Below are 12,945 nucleotides of genomic sequence, written 5' to 3'. Positions count from 1 at the left end.
GAACCCCTTTTCCGGGCCGTTGAACACGGGCAATTGTACAACGACATCCTACTCCAAGTTGAAGATGGAAACCACCGATCAGAAACGCAACGTGATCCTACGCCGCCTCGGTAGGAACGGACCGTACATTCCCGCCCTCGGCCTGGGGCTGATGGGGCTTAGCTGTGAGTTGCCTTGGTAATATGTGTGGAGGTTACAGTTGGACCAGCATGGCTAACACTCTTGGGCTCCAAAGCTTTCTATGGTTCCCCACCACCGGACGAGGAGCGCTTTGCCTTCCTCGACCGCGCCTACGAGCTTGGTTGTACCCATTGGGACTCGGCGGCTTTGTACGGAGACAGCGAGGAGCTCCTCGGGAAGTGGTTTCAGCGGACGGGCAAGCGGGATGAGGTAGGCCTCCTTATTTTGTCTTTAAGCCTTGAGCTAACTTGTAGGTTTCTTTTTCTATTGGTTAGATATTCCTAGCCACTAAGTTTGGCAACAAGGTGTCCTCTGATGGCGGGAGGGAAATCTGTAACGACCCCGAGTACATCCGTCAGTCGGTGGCCGAGAGCCTCGAGCGGTTGCATACCGACTACATTGACCTTCTGTACTGGTGAGGTTGTCATCGTGGTCTTGAAATCAAAGATGCTAGAAGACGGACTGCTAACTCATTGCGTATCACTAGCCATCGCTTCAGCGGCGAGACGCCCGTCGAGGAGATTGTGGCGACAATGAAAGAATTCGTCGAGTAAGCCAACCCTTCCAAGGCAGCCACACACAACGTGACAACACCCACTAACCACCCCCCTCTCTCCCCTCCAGCGCCGGCAAAGTGCGCTACCTCGGCCTCAGCGAATGCGGCGCCGACACCCTCGCGCGCGCCTGCACCATCCACCCCATCACCGCCTACCAAATCGAGTACTCGCCCTTCAGCATGGACATCGAGGACCCCGCCACCAACCTGCTCACCACCTGCCGGCGCCTCGGCATCGCCACCGTCGCCTACTCCCCGCTCGGCCGGGGCATGCTCACGGGGCGGTACGCCTCCCCCTCCGACTTCGCGCCCTCCGACTTCCGGCGCAGCATCCCGCGGTTCGCGCCCGAGAACTTTGAGCGCAACCTGGCGCTGGTGCGCGTGCTGGAGGGGCTGGCGGCGCGCAAGGGGTGTACCAGTGGGCAGCTGGTGCTGGCGTGGATGATGCGGCAGGGGGGGGAGACGGTGTTTCCGATTCCGGGGACGAAGAGGGTGGGGTTTTTGGAGGAGAATTGGGGGGCGTGGCGGGTGCGGTTGACGGAGGAGGAGGATGCGGTGGTGAGGGCGGCGATTGAAAGGGCGGAGGTTCATGGGCAGCGCGTGGCGGAGCAGTTGATGGGCGGGTTGGTGAGGGATACGCCGCCGTTGCGGAAGTGAGGTGTCTACGGGGGGTGGTTGGGGTGGTTTGGTGTTGGCGTGTTAGGGGCTGCGGATGTTGGTGCCGATTATTAGACTTATTGTTTGTCAACCACAGGACGAAGAACTTAGACTCTGGCCTTCAATATTATTCAACATTGGCCTAGGATTGAACTGTCAGCTTAATCAAGTAACAAGTTTGGACAGCTACAACTTGAAATCTACGACGGAACGGTTTACTGGATCATCCACGAAAGCTCCTCTCGTGTTAGTGATAAACTACTACTTTTCTTCTGCACTGTTTCACTTCCAGTTCTGACCCTAATCAGATTGATCCCCCCGCTCTTTGCCCGCCTTCTTCGCAAGTGCGCGCTGAAGTTGTTTCGCCGAGTTGAATATGCCATTTGTCGCAGTCCCACACACGGCGCAATTTGGATCTTTCCGGTACCTTGTCAAAGCGCAAGATTCGCAGAAGTAGTGGCCGCACTTTGTCACAACAGGCGATGTATAGCTCTTCTCACAAATGGCGCAGATAGGTGAAATGTTGTCGGCGCCTTCGTCCTCCTGCCCTTCGTTGTTCTTATCAACGACGCCGCCACCTCTGTCTGCATGAGCGACTGTGGTGCCTCCTAGACTCTTCGTGATATCCCCGATGCCTCGCTACCGGTGGTTGTCTTGTTTTTCTTGTCGCGACGACCGGGCCGATCACTGTCGTCGTCAGAAGACGAGCTGCCGGATTGGCTTCCGGTTGGCGACTCGGGGCATTTTCTCGATTGCGTTTTTCTCTGTCTCTTTTTAAACTTGACCACTGGCTCAGTCATACCTTCCACTGTGGTTTTTAATTCTTTTTCTCGTTTTGTCTTCTCGAGACCTAAGAGACCTGGAAGATGTTGGCACCAAAAGTGTGGAATGAGATAGGATTCAAGCTCGATAAGAAACTACCTACAGTGAGAGAGCGACCAATGTCGGTTGGCAAGGTCATTTAACAATGATATGACGTGAGTAGCTTGGCAGTCGGCAGGGGTTGTCTGTGGGCCAAAGATACAACAACAAGATAATACAAGCACATACACGTTCCTTACCGTTTTAATTCTCGGAAGACGCCTTGAACAGGCAACGCATGGAAGTTCTGCTCGAACTAAAATGTAAAGGTAACACAGCCGTCCCCAACCAGTTTGATCCCCATTCAAAAAAAAAAAAAAAAAAAAAAAAATGAAAAAGTGACGACACGCAAGCTCAGATGTAGAAGCGATGGCTAGGTGCCCTGCACCAAATCATGCCGGAGGGTGTCTAAGCGTCTTGACCAAGCTGGGGGACAACTCCGGGGTTGCCTACTGGATCCTCCTCGTAATACGCGTGGCTCCGCCGCCTCCGCATGCTGATGGGATGACAATCATCCTGTTTCACATAAGGTATTTATATATTATTGCCTTGGTACTACCTTCCCGCACATATTCCGCAGCAGGGGGCTGCGGAGTCGGTCAACTGAACTATGTCCACTCACGACATCATCGTTGTGCCGGAACCGCGCATCAAGGAGTTTCCGGCAAGGACCGATTCTGTTCTTTGAGGCTGATGTCGACCGGTTTGGGCACCTGTAGGCCCCAGGCAAGTCTGGAAGCTGGGATGCGGCGAGGCACAGATATTGCTATCAACACAGGAATTCAGGAGAAGAATATAGTACTCGTAGAATAAGGTAGAGAGATGAAGAAGTAGCTGATGATATTTCCCTTGTTAACCCAGCCAGGGGACATTCGTTCCGCTTTCTTTCTGTGTTCTAATTTCTGCTCAAATCGTACCTATTATCCACAATGTCCCACCTGACCCAGGACCGCGTTCAGGAGCTATACCAGAAGTATGGTGATCTGAAAGTGCTGGACGACATCATTCGTCACCGAGCCAGTGATGAGATACAGACACCAATCCTAGGCTACCCTCGATACCCAGACCGGGTCGACGACTATGAATGCTTCACGGGTAAACAGCTCGACTCCTTCATCGATGGGGCTGTGAAGAAATACCAGTCACTCGGTCTTGAATCTGTAAGTCAACCTGGTCATGAACCTCAAATGTGTTTTACTTCCCTGCTTACCCCTTTCACCAGAACGGCCGTGGCCCGATTGGACTACTCGCCCCATCGACTGTAGACTACGTCGTGTCCGTGTTTGCCCTCAGCCGGCTTGGCTACACGCCGCTGTGTCTATCATTACGGATCCCGCCACCCGCCATCCTAAACCTCCTCAAGCAGACGGGATGCACCATCCTGGTACACGGCGCCGCCTCCACCATCACGGACAAAGTCGCAGCAGTTGCCGCCGACTACCCCGTCAAACCCCTCCCCATCCCCTCCCGACAAGACTACGACTCTGACCCAGACCCCGACACCAACCCCAACGCGCCCCGATTCTCGCGAATTATCAACCGCGACGAAGAAACCCACCGCCCAGCCCTAATCATGCACTCATCCGGCAGCACGGGGCTGCCCAAGCCGGTGACGGTGAGCCACGGGGCGCTGCTGACGCATGCACTTCAAGGGGCGGGCGTGGCCAACTTCAACCCTCTGCCGTGGTACCACCTATACGGCATCTCCACCTGCCTGCAGGCCATGTACCGGGCCAAGACGGCCCACATGTACAGCGCCACCATGCCACTGACGGCTGAGAATCTGGTGGTGGCGGTCCGGCGGGTCCGGCCGGAGGCTATTCATGTCGTGCCGTATGTGTTGGGGTTGTTGGCGGAGACGGCGGAGGGTGTGGGGTATCTGCGGGCGGCGAAGGTGGTTACGAGTGCGGGCGCAAAGACGCCGGATGAGTTGGGTGATCGGCTGGTGGAAGAGGGTGTTAACCTGGCTGTGGTCTTTGGCACGTAAGTACCTACAACCAATACCCTCGGTACAACAACCACAACCAAGACTAACTCCCGGGCCCTCTCACCCACAACAGCACCGAAGCCGGCCTCGCCGGCGACAGCATGAACCGCGCCCCCGCCGACCACAGCTGGAACTACATCCGCTTCTACGCCTACCACCGCGCCTTCATCCACATGGACTCACTCGGCGACAACCTCTACGAAGCCGTCTACCTCCCCGGCCACCCAGCACTCTCCACAAGCAGCAACTCAGACACCCCCGTACCCGGCTCCTGGCGCTCGCGCGACGTCTTCGCGCCCCACCCCACCATCCCCGACGCCTGGAAGTGCATCACGCGCCTGGATGATCGGGTTACTCTGGTGACTGGGGAGAAGGTGCTTCCGCTGCCGATGGAGGGGCGGATTCGGCAGCACCCGCTTGTGCGTGAGGCGGTGGTGGTGGGGGTGGAGAGGCCGGTTCCGGGGTTGTTGTTGTTTCGTGCGGGTGGGGGTGCGGGGTTGGAGGATGGGGAGTATCTGGATGCGGTGTGGCCGGCGGTGGTGGAGGCGAATGCCGGGGCGGAGGCGTTTAGTCAGATCTCGCGGGATATGGTGGCCGTGCTGGGGGTGGATGTGGACTACCCGCGGACGGATAAGGGGAGCATCATCCGGGCGCAGGTGTATAGCGGGTTTGCGGGGGTTATTGATGGTCTCTACACGCGCATGGAAGATGGGACTGCGGGTAATGGTGGTGATGAGAAAAGGGGGCGGGCGCCACTTACGGGTTTGAGCCTGGACGAGTTGGGGGTCCTGGTGGCCGGTGTCTTCCAGGAGGCGACGGGCCGGTCGCTGCCGTCGGAAGACGCCGACTTCTTTGCCGCGGGCGTCGACAGCCTCCAGGCGTTGCAGATGCGCCGGGCGCTGCTTCGGCGCCTGGATTTGCAAGGGAGGGATCTTCCGTCCAACGTTGTCTATGAGTGTGGCAACGGAAAGGGGCTCGCGGGTTTCCTCTATTCGCTCGGCCGGGGGACTGTGAAGGGTGACGGCCAATCCGAGAGTACTAGCCCAGCTCAAGTGAAGCGCCAGATGGAGGATTTAATTACAAAGTATGGCGGGTTCGGCAAGACTGTGGTAAGAGGAACCCCCCCCCCTTTTTCTTTTTCTCCCCTTGCTCAGATATAAACTAACCACTCCTCCCAACCCAGCTCCTCACCGGCGCAACCGGCTCCATCGGCGCGCACGTCCTCGCCCAGCTAATCGCCTCCCCCTTCATCTCCCGCGTCTTCTGCCTCGTCCGCACTACAACCACCACCACCAACACCAACAATCCCAACCACCCAGCCCCAGATCAGCAGACCTCATCCGCCCTCGCCCGCATCCACACCTCCCTCCACACCCGCTCCCTCTCCCACCTCCTCACCACCACCACCCCCCAAAGCGCCCAAACCACCCCCACCCCCTCCTCCCCCTCCTCCAAAATCCACGCCCTCCCCACCCCCGACCCCTCCCTCCCCCACCTCGGCCTGACCGACCCCACCATCTACGCCGACCTGCTCGCCACCTGCTCGCTGGTCATCCACCTCGCCTGGCCGGTGCACTTTGGTTTGGGGCTGGGCAGTTTTGAGACGCATTTGAGGGGGTTGAGGGCGTTGGTGGATTTTTCGGTGGCGGTGGGACGGGGACAGAGACAGGGAAAAGGGGGGAGGGGGGCGGTGGTGCTGTTTGGGTCGAGTGTTGGGGTTGTGGGGGAGGTGGGGACAAAGGTTGAGGGGGTTGGGGGGGTGGTGAAGAATGGGGTTGAGGGCGGGGTTGAGGAGGTGGTGATGAAGAATGGAGTGGAGGAAAAGGGGTTGGTGGTGGTGAAGGAGGAGCCGGTGCCGGATTTGGGGTGGGCGTCGCCGATGGGGTATGCCCAGTCTAAACTGGTTGGCGAGCATATGATGCTTCGGGCTGCGAAGGAGGCTGGTGCCAGGGCGTATGTGCTGCGGATTGGGCAGGTGGTGGGGGATAGGGCGGAAGGGGTGTGGAATGAGCGCGAGTTTGTGCCCAGCTTGATTCGGTCTGTCTTCTTTCTGAGGGCGCTGCCGGCGTTGGATGAGGTGCGTATTTTTATTTTTATTTTCGTTATGCACCATACCTTCATGTCCCCCCTTGGGCCATTGCTCACACTGGCAGACCTGCGCCTGGCTCCCCGTCGACACGCTGGCCACCGCCATCCTCCAACTGGCCGACAAGCTCGACTCGGCGCCCCGGCCCTGCGACCTCGACGCCTCCAACCCCCCTATCTTCTACAACCTGGTCAACCCGGCGTCGTTCGCTTGGGCAGACTTGCTGCGGGCTCTCCACTCTATTCCTAGTATCCCGCCCTTCGTCGAGGTCTCATCCGCGCTCTGGCTAGCTAAGCTGCGTGCGAGTGCAGCCCTAGGCCAGGAAGAGCGTAACCCGGCCGTGAAGCTGCTGGATTACTATGAACAACAGTATGGAGGCAGGGAGGTGGTTAACAGCGTCGATGGAGTCCGGGATGCTGCTGGTCAGAAATCGGCTGTTGTGTTTGACACTACGGCTGCTCAACGGGACTGTCCGGTGCTACGCAACCCTCCGATGATTTTGGAAGATGGATATGTCAAGAAGTTCTTGAAACGTTGGTTGATGAGTTGGGGGTTTGTGAACTGAGACTGGAAGAATCTATCGTGAGTATAAACGAGGATGATTACAGAGATAAGTGGCTCGGAGTTTTAGAGTGGAAGATGTATCTCTTAGCATGAGTGTGGTTATGGTGATTGAAGACAAGTGGTTTACTTTAGGGTAGAGACACAATTAGATGGGGAAATTTAGCATCATTTGTAAACATGGTATAGTTGGAGACTACAGACCACTGGTTAATATTGTGGTTTAGAAATATGTCAATGCCCCATCTTGCCTCTTTTCTCTTGAACTTTGTAGTTTGAATTTGGTTAAACGCCACATGCACCTTCGATCACCTTACTAGCAGTAATAAAGATAGAAACCATGAGTCAACATCGTAGCCATGATCGTGACACTCTTGATGGAATCCGTGCCACTATTCGTCTACCAATCAATCAACCCCAGTGCTGAGCCCCGGTTAACGCATTCTTCCTCAAGACGACCCCTATTCCATCACAATAACGGCCCTGAAGCGGACGCTTCCGTCCATCATGGCGTCTGCGCATTGTCATTAGCCTCTGAACCCGCCTAACAAGCCGGACATCAACTTACTGAAGGCCTCGTTTGCTTTCGCGAGCGGGAAGGTCTGCACCATGCAATCCACCTTTTGCAGATCCATAAACCGGATGGCATCCTCCGAATCAGTGGCGTGACCACAGGGCCAGGATTGCACCGAAAGAGCGTATTTTAACTGTCTTGCCGTTAGCCGTTTCACCCAATACCCCCCCCCCCCCCCCCCAACAACTTACCATAACCCCCGTATTAACAGACACATCCCCAGGAACCGAAAGAATCAACAACTTCCCCATCGGTCCCAACCCCCTCAGCAAAGCCCCCATCCCCTCCCCCGTCGGCGCGGTCGTCATCACCAGCCTCGCCCCGCCCAACCTCCGCAACGCCTCCCCCACATCCCCCTCCCTACCAGCATCAACATACTCATGCGCCCCCAGCCGGCGCGCCAGCGCCTCCTTGTCTGCCCCCCGACTGATGGCCACGACGCGGTAGCCCATGCGCTGGGCGGCCTGGATGGCCAGGTGGCCGAGCCCGCCGAGCCCCTGCACGGCGACGGTCTCGCCGGGCGGCACGCCCATGTGCCGCAGCGCGTTGAAGACGGTCATGCCGGCGCAGAGGATGGGGGCGCATTGGGCGGCGGGGACGTGCGAGGGGACGTGCACGGTGGCTTCGCTGCGGAGGAGCACGTATTCGGCGTCTGAGGGGGGGGGGTGGTTAGTTGTGTGGAACTGGGGGGTTGATGGGAAAGGTATGGTCGGGGAGAACGTACATCCGCCGGCTTTGGTCTCGCCGTTGACGACTTGGTTGTCGCACATCTGGTACATGCCCTTCTTGCATGCAAAGCAAGTTCCTGGGCATGATGAGCAAGAGAACGCCCGGGAATTTGCAGCATTCGAAAAGCCCTACCGTCGTGACCACCGTGCCATCCAGCCCCCACGCGCTCGCCGACCTTCCAAGCCGTCACACCGTCGCCAATAGCAGCAACGCGGCCAATTATTTCATGACCCGGGACGATGGGGCTATTTTGCGGGGAAACAATCAATCCATCCATCAGTGCCTCGTTACCTTCAAAAATGCAGAGGAAAGGAAGCTGGCTAGACTTACAATCCGCCACCCATGACGTTCTGCTGGGCAAACATATCGGAGAAGCAGACGCCGCAGGCCTCTACCTTGACGAGCACCTCACCGGGGCCGGGCAATCGCAACTCAGCATCCTCGATTGTGAGGGCGGCGCCCTGCGAGTGGAAGGCGGCTTGCTTGAAGGTTTTGGGGAGGGCCATGGTGGAGTTAGGGGTTGGGGGCGGGGATCGAGTGAGGTGAGACTTTGTGGATGGGTGTGTGTGACGATGTGAACAAGAAGAGCAGAGTCCTGAATATATAGGAGGACGAAGGAGGTACAACTTGCAAGACACCAGTGTGTTTGGTTGGAGAATGGAGACGCAGAGCCAGAACTTGAACGATGCCAATTAATTAATAAAACTATTTTTATTTTCAGCTTTCGGTCAAGTGATATCTATGGTCATTCCACCGAATCCCCCCTCTGGCCTTCCTTGAAGGGCTGAGGTATCACAGAGTTCCGTTCCTTACCCAAGATCAAAGGGGAATCCGGAGTCCAAAATGTGGGTCCTCTCGCAGTTGGGACGGACTTGGCAGCTAAGCTTTCCGGTTATACTTGGCAACTGCGCCCTCGAAGCTCGGTGCTTGAAGGGGGGATGGGTAAGTTGATCGGATAGGTAGTTTGGTCGGCTTGGCGGCGGTTTGACAGCAGCCGGCAGGCAGTTTGGCCCACCGGTGTCCGGACACGTGACGAAACTTGCGCCAGGCACCATACCACAGTCATGACCACGGTGTTGGTCTGAGGCCCCCTTTCACCTACATTCTGACGCGCCTGCTACCCCATGGGAAGAGAGACGTGTACGATCGAAGGTTGGCGTAATGCACTGTTCCATACTCCCTAGAACCTCAAGTTAGCGTGATAACTCGGCGTACGCGTAGTCGCGTATCAGACATGGCAAGTGGCAACCCACAATGAACCCTCGACGCGTTTGACTCTGAGCGGCACGAGCTCCACGGTCCTCGGATCTGGCTTCGGTTCTAGGTGCTTGTTAACATCGAGGATTATCCACGCTTTGCCTTCGTTCCTAATGTTGACGGGGGTGTGCGCGTAGTCGCGCTCGCGATCAAAGTCGCGATGAAGGTTGCGGTTCAAGAAGTCGTTGGCGAGAATGACGCATCGATCCGGCAGCGCGCCCGGGATATCTTCCACGCGCACCCGGAAGCAAATACGCATGGGGGTCAATACATCTGCTGGCTTTAATCCCTTGACTTTGAGTGAGCCTGCGCCGGTTGTTTGGGTGTTTGGTGCCATTTTGACGCGTGTTGGATGTACAGGTGATTGAGATGTAAGAGATGAGGAAGTGAAGCAGGCGACAGCAAGCAAGGCACCAAACTTATGGCACTGCTTGTCACATGACCCGAGCTTCTGGTTCTCCAAATCAGCCCGGGCACATTCCCGCATTCTGCACGGCCGGGTCATCCTTGTTACATATTATTCTGGTATACCATACCTAACTAACGTCAACTGCGGGCTCATTCGGCAGCATCGAAGCAAAAGACCCAACCAAGCCTTCACGGTCCACCCCGCTACCAAGCTTCACAATTTGGAAACCCAAAGTCTACTTTTTGATTCAACTTCTATTCTTCCATTCCTTTTACTCGATTTTCTTGGCCTCCTTCTCTTTTCTATTTTTTTACTTTCCGTTCGAGTTCGGTTTTGATAGCTAAGGGCTTGTGAGACGATGCCCGGAACGTGTGATGTACATACCTAGGTAACTAATGTCAGTCTGTACTGTGGAATCGCCAGAAGGTAACCTATTTACACTATACTGAGAACAAAAAGGCAAAAGCTCACCGGCCAGCCCCCCATCCGGGGAGGTGACTAGCTACGAAACCCCGTTGGGGATTTCTCCGGGACAGATCTAAGAGCGCAATGCCCTCTTAAATCTCATGTTTCACCCCGGCTCGAACCTGTAACCTCCAGGGTATTACACAGGTGCGAAACCGGGGTGGCAGGACTACCGCCAGTGCCAATTAAGCCACCGTCGCTAGGGCCACTTCCCATCGGGCGGTAGTCCTCGTTGGAAAATGGCGGGAAAGAACTTGTATATATAGTGCAGATGGGCAGTGATAGCATACACCAATGATACCTACCTAGCATGACAGGATTACAATGAGGCGCTCAACTGTTTATTATGGACGCTATTAGTTAATACCTACCCATTCTCCATTCTGTATGTTTTCCGCTCGGCCCTGACTGAACTGCAACTTTTGGCGCTCTACGAAGTCTTAAGCATGATCTACGATCGAAACGATTCCCATCTCCATCCTCATCCCCATTCCTTCCCCATACCGTAACAATCAGGCCCTCTCCAAACCCTCGCGACTCCCACCCTCACTCTCCCCCACCACCCCATCCTCATCACTCTTCCGCACAATCCACCGCGACCGCGTCAAGAAAACCGAGCACAGCGTATACACCGCACCCGCCGCCACCACCAACAACCAGCACTGCGAGATGGCATGCACGATAATATCGATACACTGCGCCCTCACATCCGGCCCAACCCGCTGCAGCACATCACTCCTCGCCCCGGCCACCGCCGCCTGAATCTCCTTCTCCCCAAACCCCAACGGCCCCAACACCTTCGCCATCCCCCCAACCGCCTGCGTCTGAAACACCGCGCTCGCAATCGCCAACCCAATCAACTGACTCGCCGCCTGACTAACATTCAAAAACTGGATCAGCTCCGCCGCGCGCGCGGGCCGCACCAGCTGATTCCCCACCGCATACCCCGCCTGCGAGGTAGCCATGCCCAGGCCGAGCAGGGCGCCAAAGCCCTGGATGTGGGCGAGGGGTGTGTCGGCGCGCACGGCGTACATGCCGGCGGCGCCGGCGGTGAGGCAGAGGCCCGAGGCCAGGAACCACGCCGCGTGGTAGCCGGTGCGGCCCATGGCGGCGCCGCAGGTGAGGATGGTGGCGACGTACAGGCAGATGAAGGGGAGGAGGCGGACCGCGGCTTGCATGCCCGAGTCGCCGTACACGAAGAGGAAGAAGAGCGGGATGTAGTAGATGGAGACGAAGAGCGCGGCGCCGCCGCACGACATGATGATGTAGAGGAGGATGAGTTGGGGGTCGCGGAGGAATTCGCCGGGGAAGAGCCGGTCGAGAGGGGTGGTGAGGATGGAGTATTTTTGCGTGATGCCGAAGGCGAGGGTGCAGGCGGCCCAGACGACGATCAGTGCGATGGTGCGCCCGTCGCTGTACGCCCAGAGCACGCCGCCGAAGGAGAAGGCGACGGTGAAGGCTGAGTAGAGACCGGCTGTGAGGAGCGTGCCGAGCCAGTCCATGCTTTTCATGTTGCTGGTGAAGGAGGGGTTGGGCCGCCGCGGGAGGGAGGGTATGAGGAAGATGTAGACCGGGGCGGCGGCCGCGAAGATGCACAGGTTGAGGTAGAAGGCCTAGGATGGTCAGCTTGCTCACTCATCACGATAATCACCCCCCCTTCCCTTAGAAAAGGGGATAGCATCCCAACTCACCCAACGCCAGGTCGCAGCACTGTCCGCAAGGGCGCCGCCCACAACAGGGCCCAAGACACACCCGCTGCCGTACACAAACCCGGTCAGCCCAACATAAAACGGTTGCTCCTTGGGCGAGCTGAGAAGAGTCGAGAGATTCAGCGTGCTAGACATCACCCCAACCGTCAGTAAACCAACCCAAACCAAACCCAGCCACCCACCAACACCAGATCAAGACAGAGACAACGCCAAACAAACACTCACCCCAAATACATCCCGGCCCCCCCAACCCCCGCCCACACCCTCCCCACCACCATCGCGCCCATCCCGCCCGCCGCCCCACACAACGCGCTCGCCGCCGCAAAATTGACCAAACACACCACAAACACCCACTTCGCATCAAACACCCCAAACGCCTTCCCCAGCGGCAGGCTGGCCACCGTCGACCCCAGCGTGAACCCCACGCCCAGCCACCCGAGCTGCGTGACATTGTCGAAGGTCTCCGACACGGCCCCCTGGATGTCGGCCACGATGGTCGTGTCCAGCCCGTACAGCAGGTTGGCGGAGAAGATGGCTAGGCAGACGAGCAGCCAGCGCGGGCCGTGCAGGGTGCGCGGGGTGGCGCCGGTTATGACGGGGGTTATGACGGGGGTGGTGGTGGGTGAGGTGTTGTTGGGGGATGGTGGGGCGTCTGTGCCTGAGCTGGTGTCGTGGCTGGTGATGAATTTGGTTGGGAGGGCGTGGTGCGGTGCGTCCTTTTCGTCCATCGTGGTGGTGTTGCGTGGTTGGTTCTTCTCTGGGTCTTGGTCTTGCTTTTCGGTGGATATATTGGGTGTTTCCATGATGGTCGGGGTCTGGGACGACTTGGTCGAAGGTTGGGGTGTGGCTGCTGCCATGGGGTTGTTGGTGGTTGCAGCTCTTGTGGTAGGGAAGCTTGAAGACCGTTGTGAGTG

General features: G+C 57.4%; 5 protein-coding genes across 5 annotated transcripts; 2 read left to right on the top strand and 3 right to left on the bottom strand.

Moving 5' to 3' along the window:
- Positions 1-64: 64 nt before the first annotated feature.
- F5144DRAFT_598183 (putative aldo-keto reductase) lies at positions 65-1,393 on the top strand (the record flags this gene model as incomplete). The annotated part of the gene is made up of 5 exons (XM_066790924.1): positions 65-164; positions 236-390; positions 456-595; positions 668-730; positions 805-1,393. 5 exons carry the CDS (start codon positions 65-67, stop codon positions 1,391-1,393), a joined length of 1,047 nt encoding a protein of 348 aa, XP_066649051.1.
- Positions 1,394-3,171: 1,778 nt separating this feature from the next.
- On the top strand, positions 3,172-6,877 carry F5144DRAFT_637955 (putative NRPS-like enzyme; the record flags this gene model as incomplete). The annotated part of the gene is made up of 7 exons (XM_066792678.1): positions 3,172-3,414; positions 3,477-4,237; positions 4,315-5,350; positions 5,425-5,511; positions 5,575-5,958; positions 6,049-6,318; positions 6,395-6,877. Coding segments are annotated over 7 exons (3,264 nt in total), but the record flags the coding sequence as incomplete, so codon positions are not given.
- A 166-nt stretch (positions 6,878-7,043) lies between these two features.
- Positions 7,044-8,906, bottom strand: F5144DRAFT_608641 (chaperonin 10-like protein). Its single transcript, XM_066791598.1, has 6 exons — positions 8,522-8,906; positions 8,324-8,436; positions 8,187-8,267; positions 7,654-8,114; positions 7,457-7,595; positions 7,044-7,402 (listed from the first exon to the last, which is right to left on the bottom strand). Exons 1-6 carry the CDS (start codon positions 8,695-8,697, stop codon positions 7,350-7,352), a joined length of 1,023 nt encoding a protein of 340 aa, XP_066649049.1. The 5' UTR covers positions 8,698-8,906; the 3' UTR covers positions 7,044-7,349.
- On the bottom strand, positions 8,907-9,839 carry F5144DRAFT_557212 (uncharacterized protein). Its single transcript, XM_066788006.1, has 2 exons — positions 9,445-9,839; positions 8,907-9,371 (listed from the first exon to the last, which is right to left on the bottom strand). The coding sequence occupies exons 1-2, from the start codon at positions 9,783-9,785 to the stop codon at positions 9,290-9,292; spliced, it is 423 nt and encodes a 140-aa protein (XP_066649048.1). The 5' UTR covers positions 9,786-9,839; the 3' UTR covers positions 8,907-9,289.
- A 995-nt stretch (positions 9,840-10,834) lies between these two features.
- F5144DRAFT_637943 (major facilitator superfamily domain-containing protein) lies at positions 10,835-12,759 on the bottom strand (the record flags this gene model as incomplete). Its single annotated transcript, XM_066792677.1, has 3 exons — positions 10,835-11,935; positions 12,014-12,158; positions 12,500-12,759. 3 exons carry the CDS (start codon positions 12,757-12,759, stop codon positions 10,835-10,837), a joined length of 1,506 nt encoding a protein of 501 aa, XP_066649047.1.
- Positions 12,760-12,945: the final 186 nt, after the last annotated feature.

This window comes from Chaetomium tenue (genome assembly GCF_020726465.1).
Source record: "Chaetomium tenue strain MPI-SDFR-AT-0079 chromosome Unknown F5144scaffold_1, whole genome shotgun sequence".
NCBI lineage: Eukaryota > Fungi > Ascomycota > Sordariomycetes > Sordariales > Chaetomiaceae > Chaetomium > Chaetomium tenue.
The sequence above is the reverse complement of the archived record's forward strand: the minus strand, read 5'-3'. Positions and strand labels throughout refer to the sequence as shown.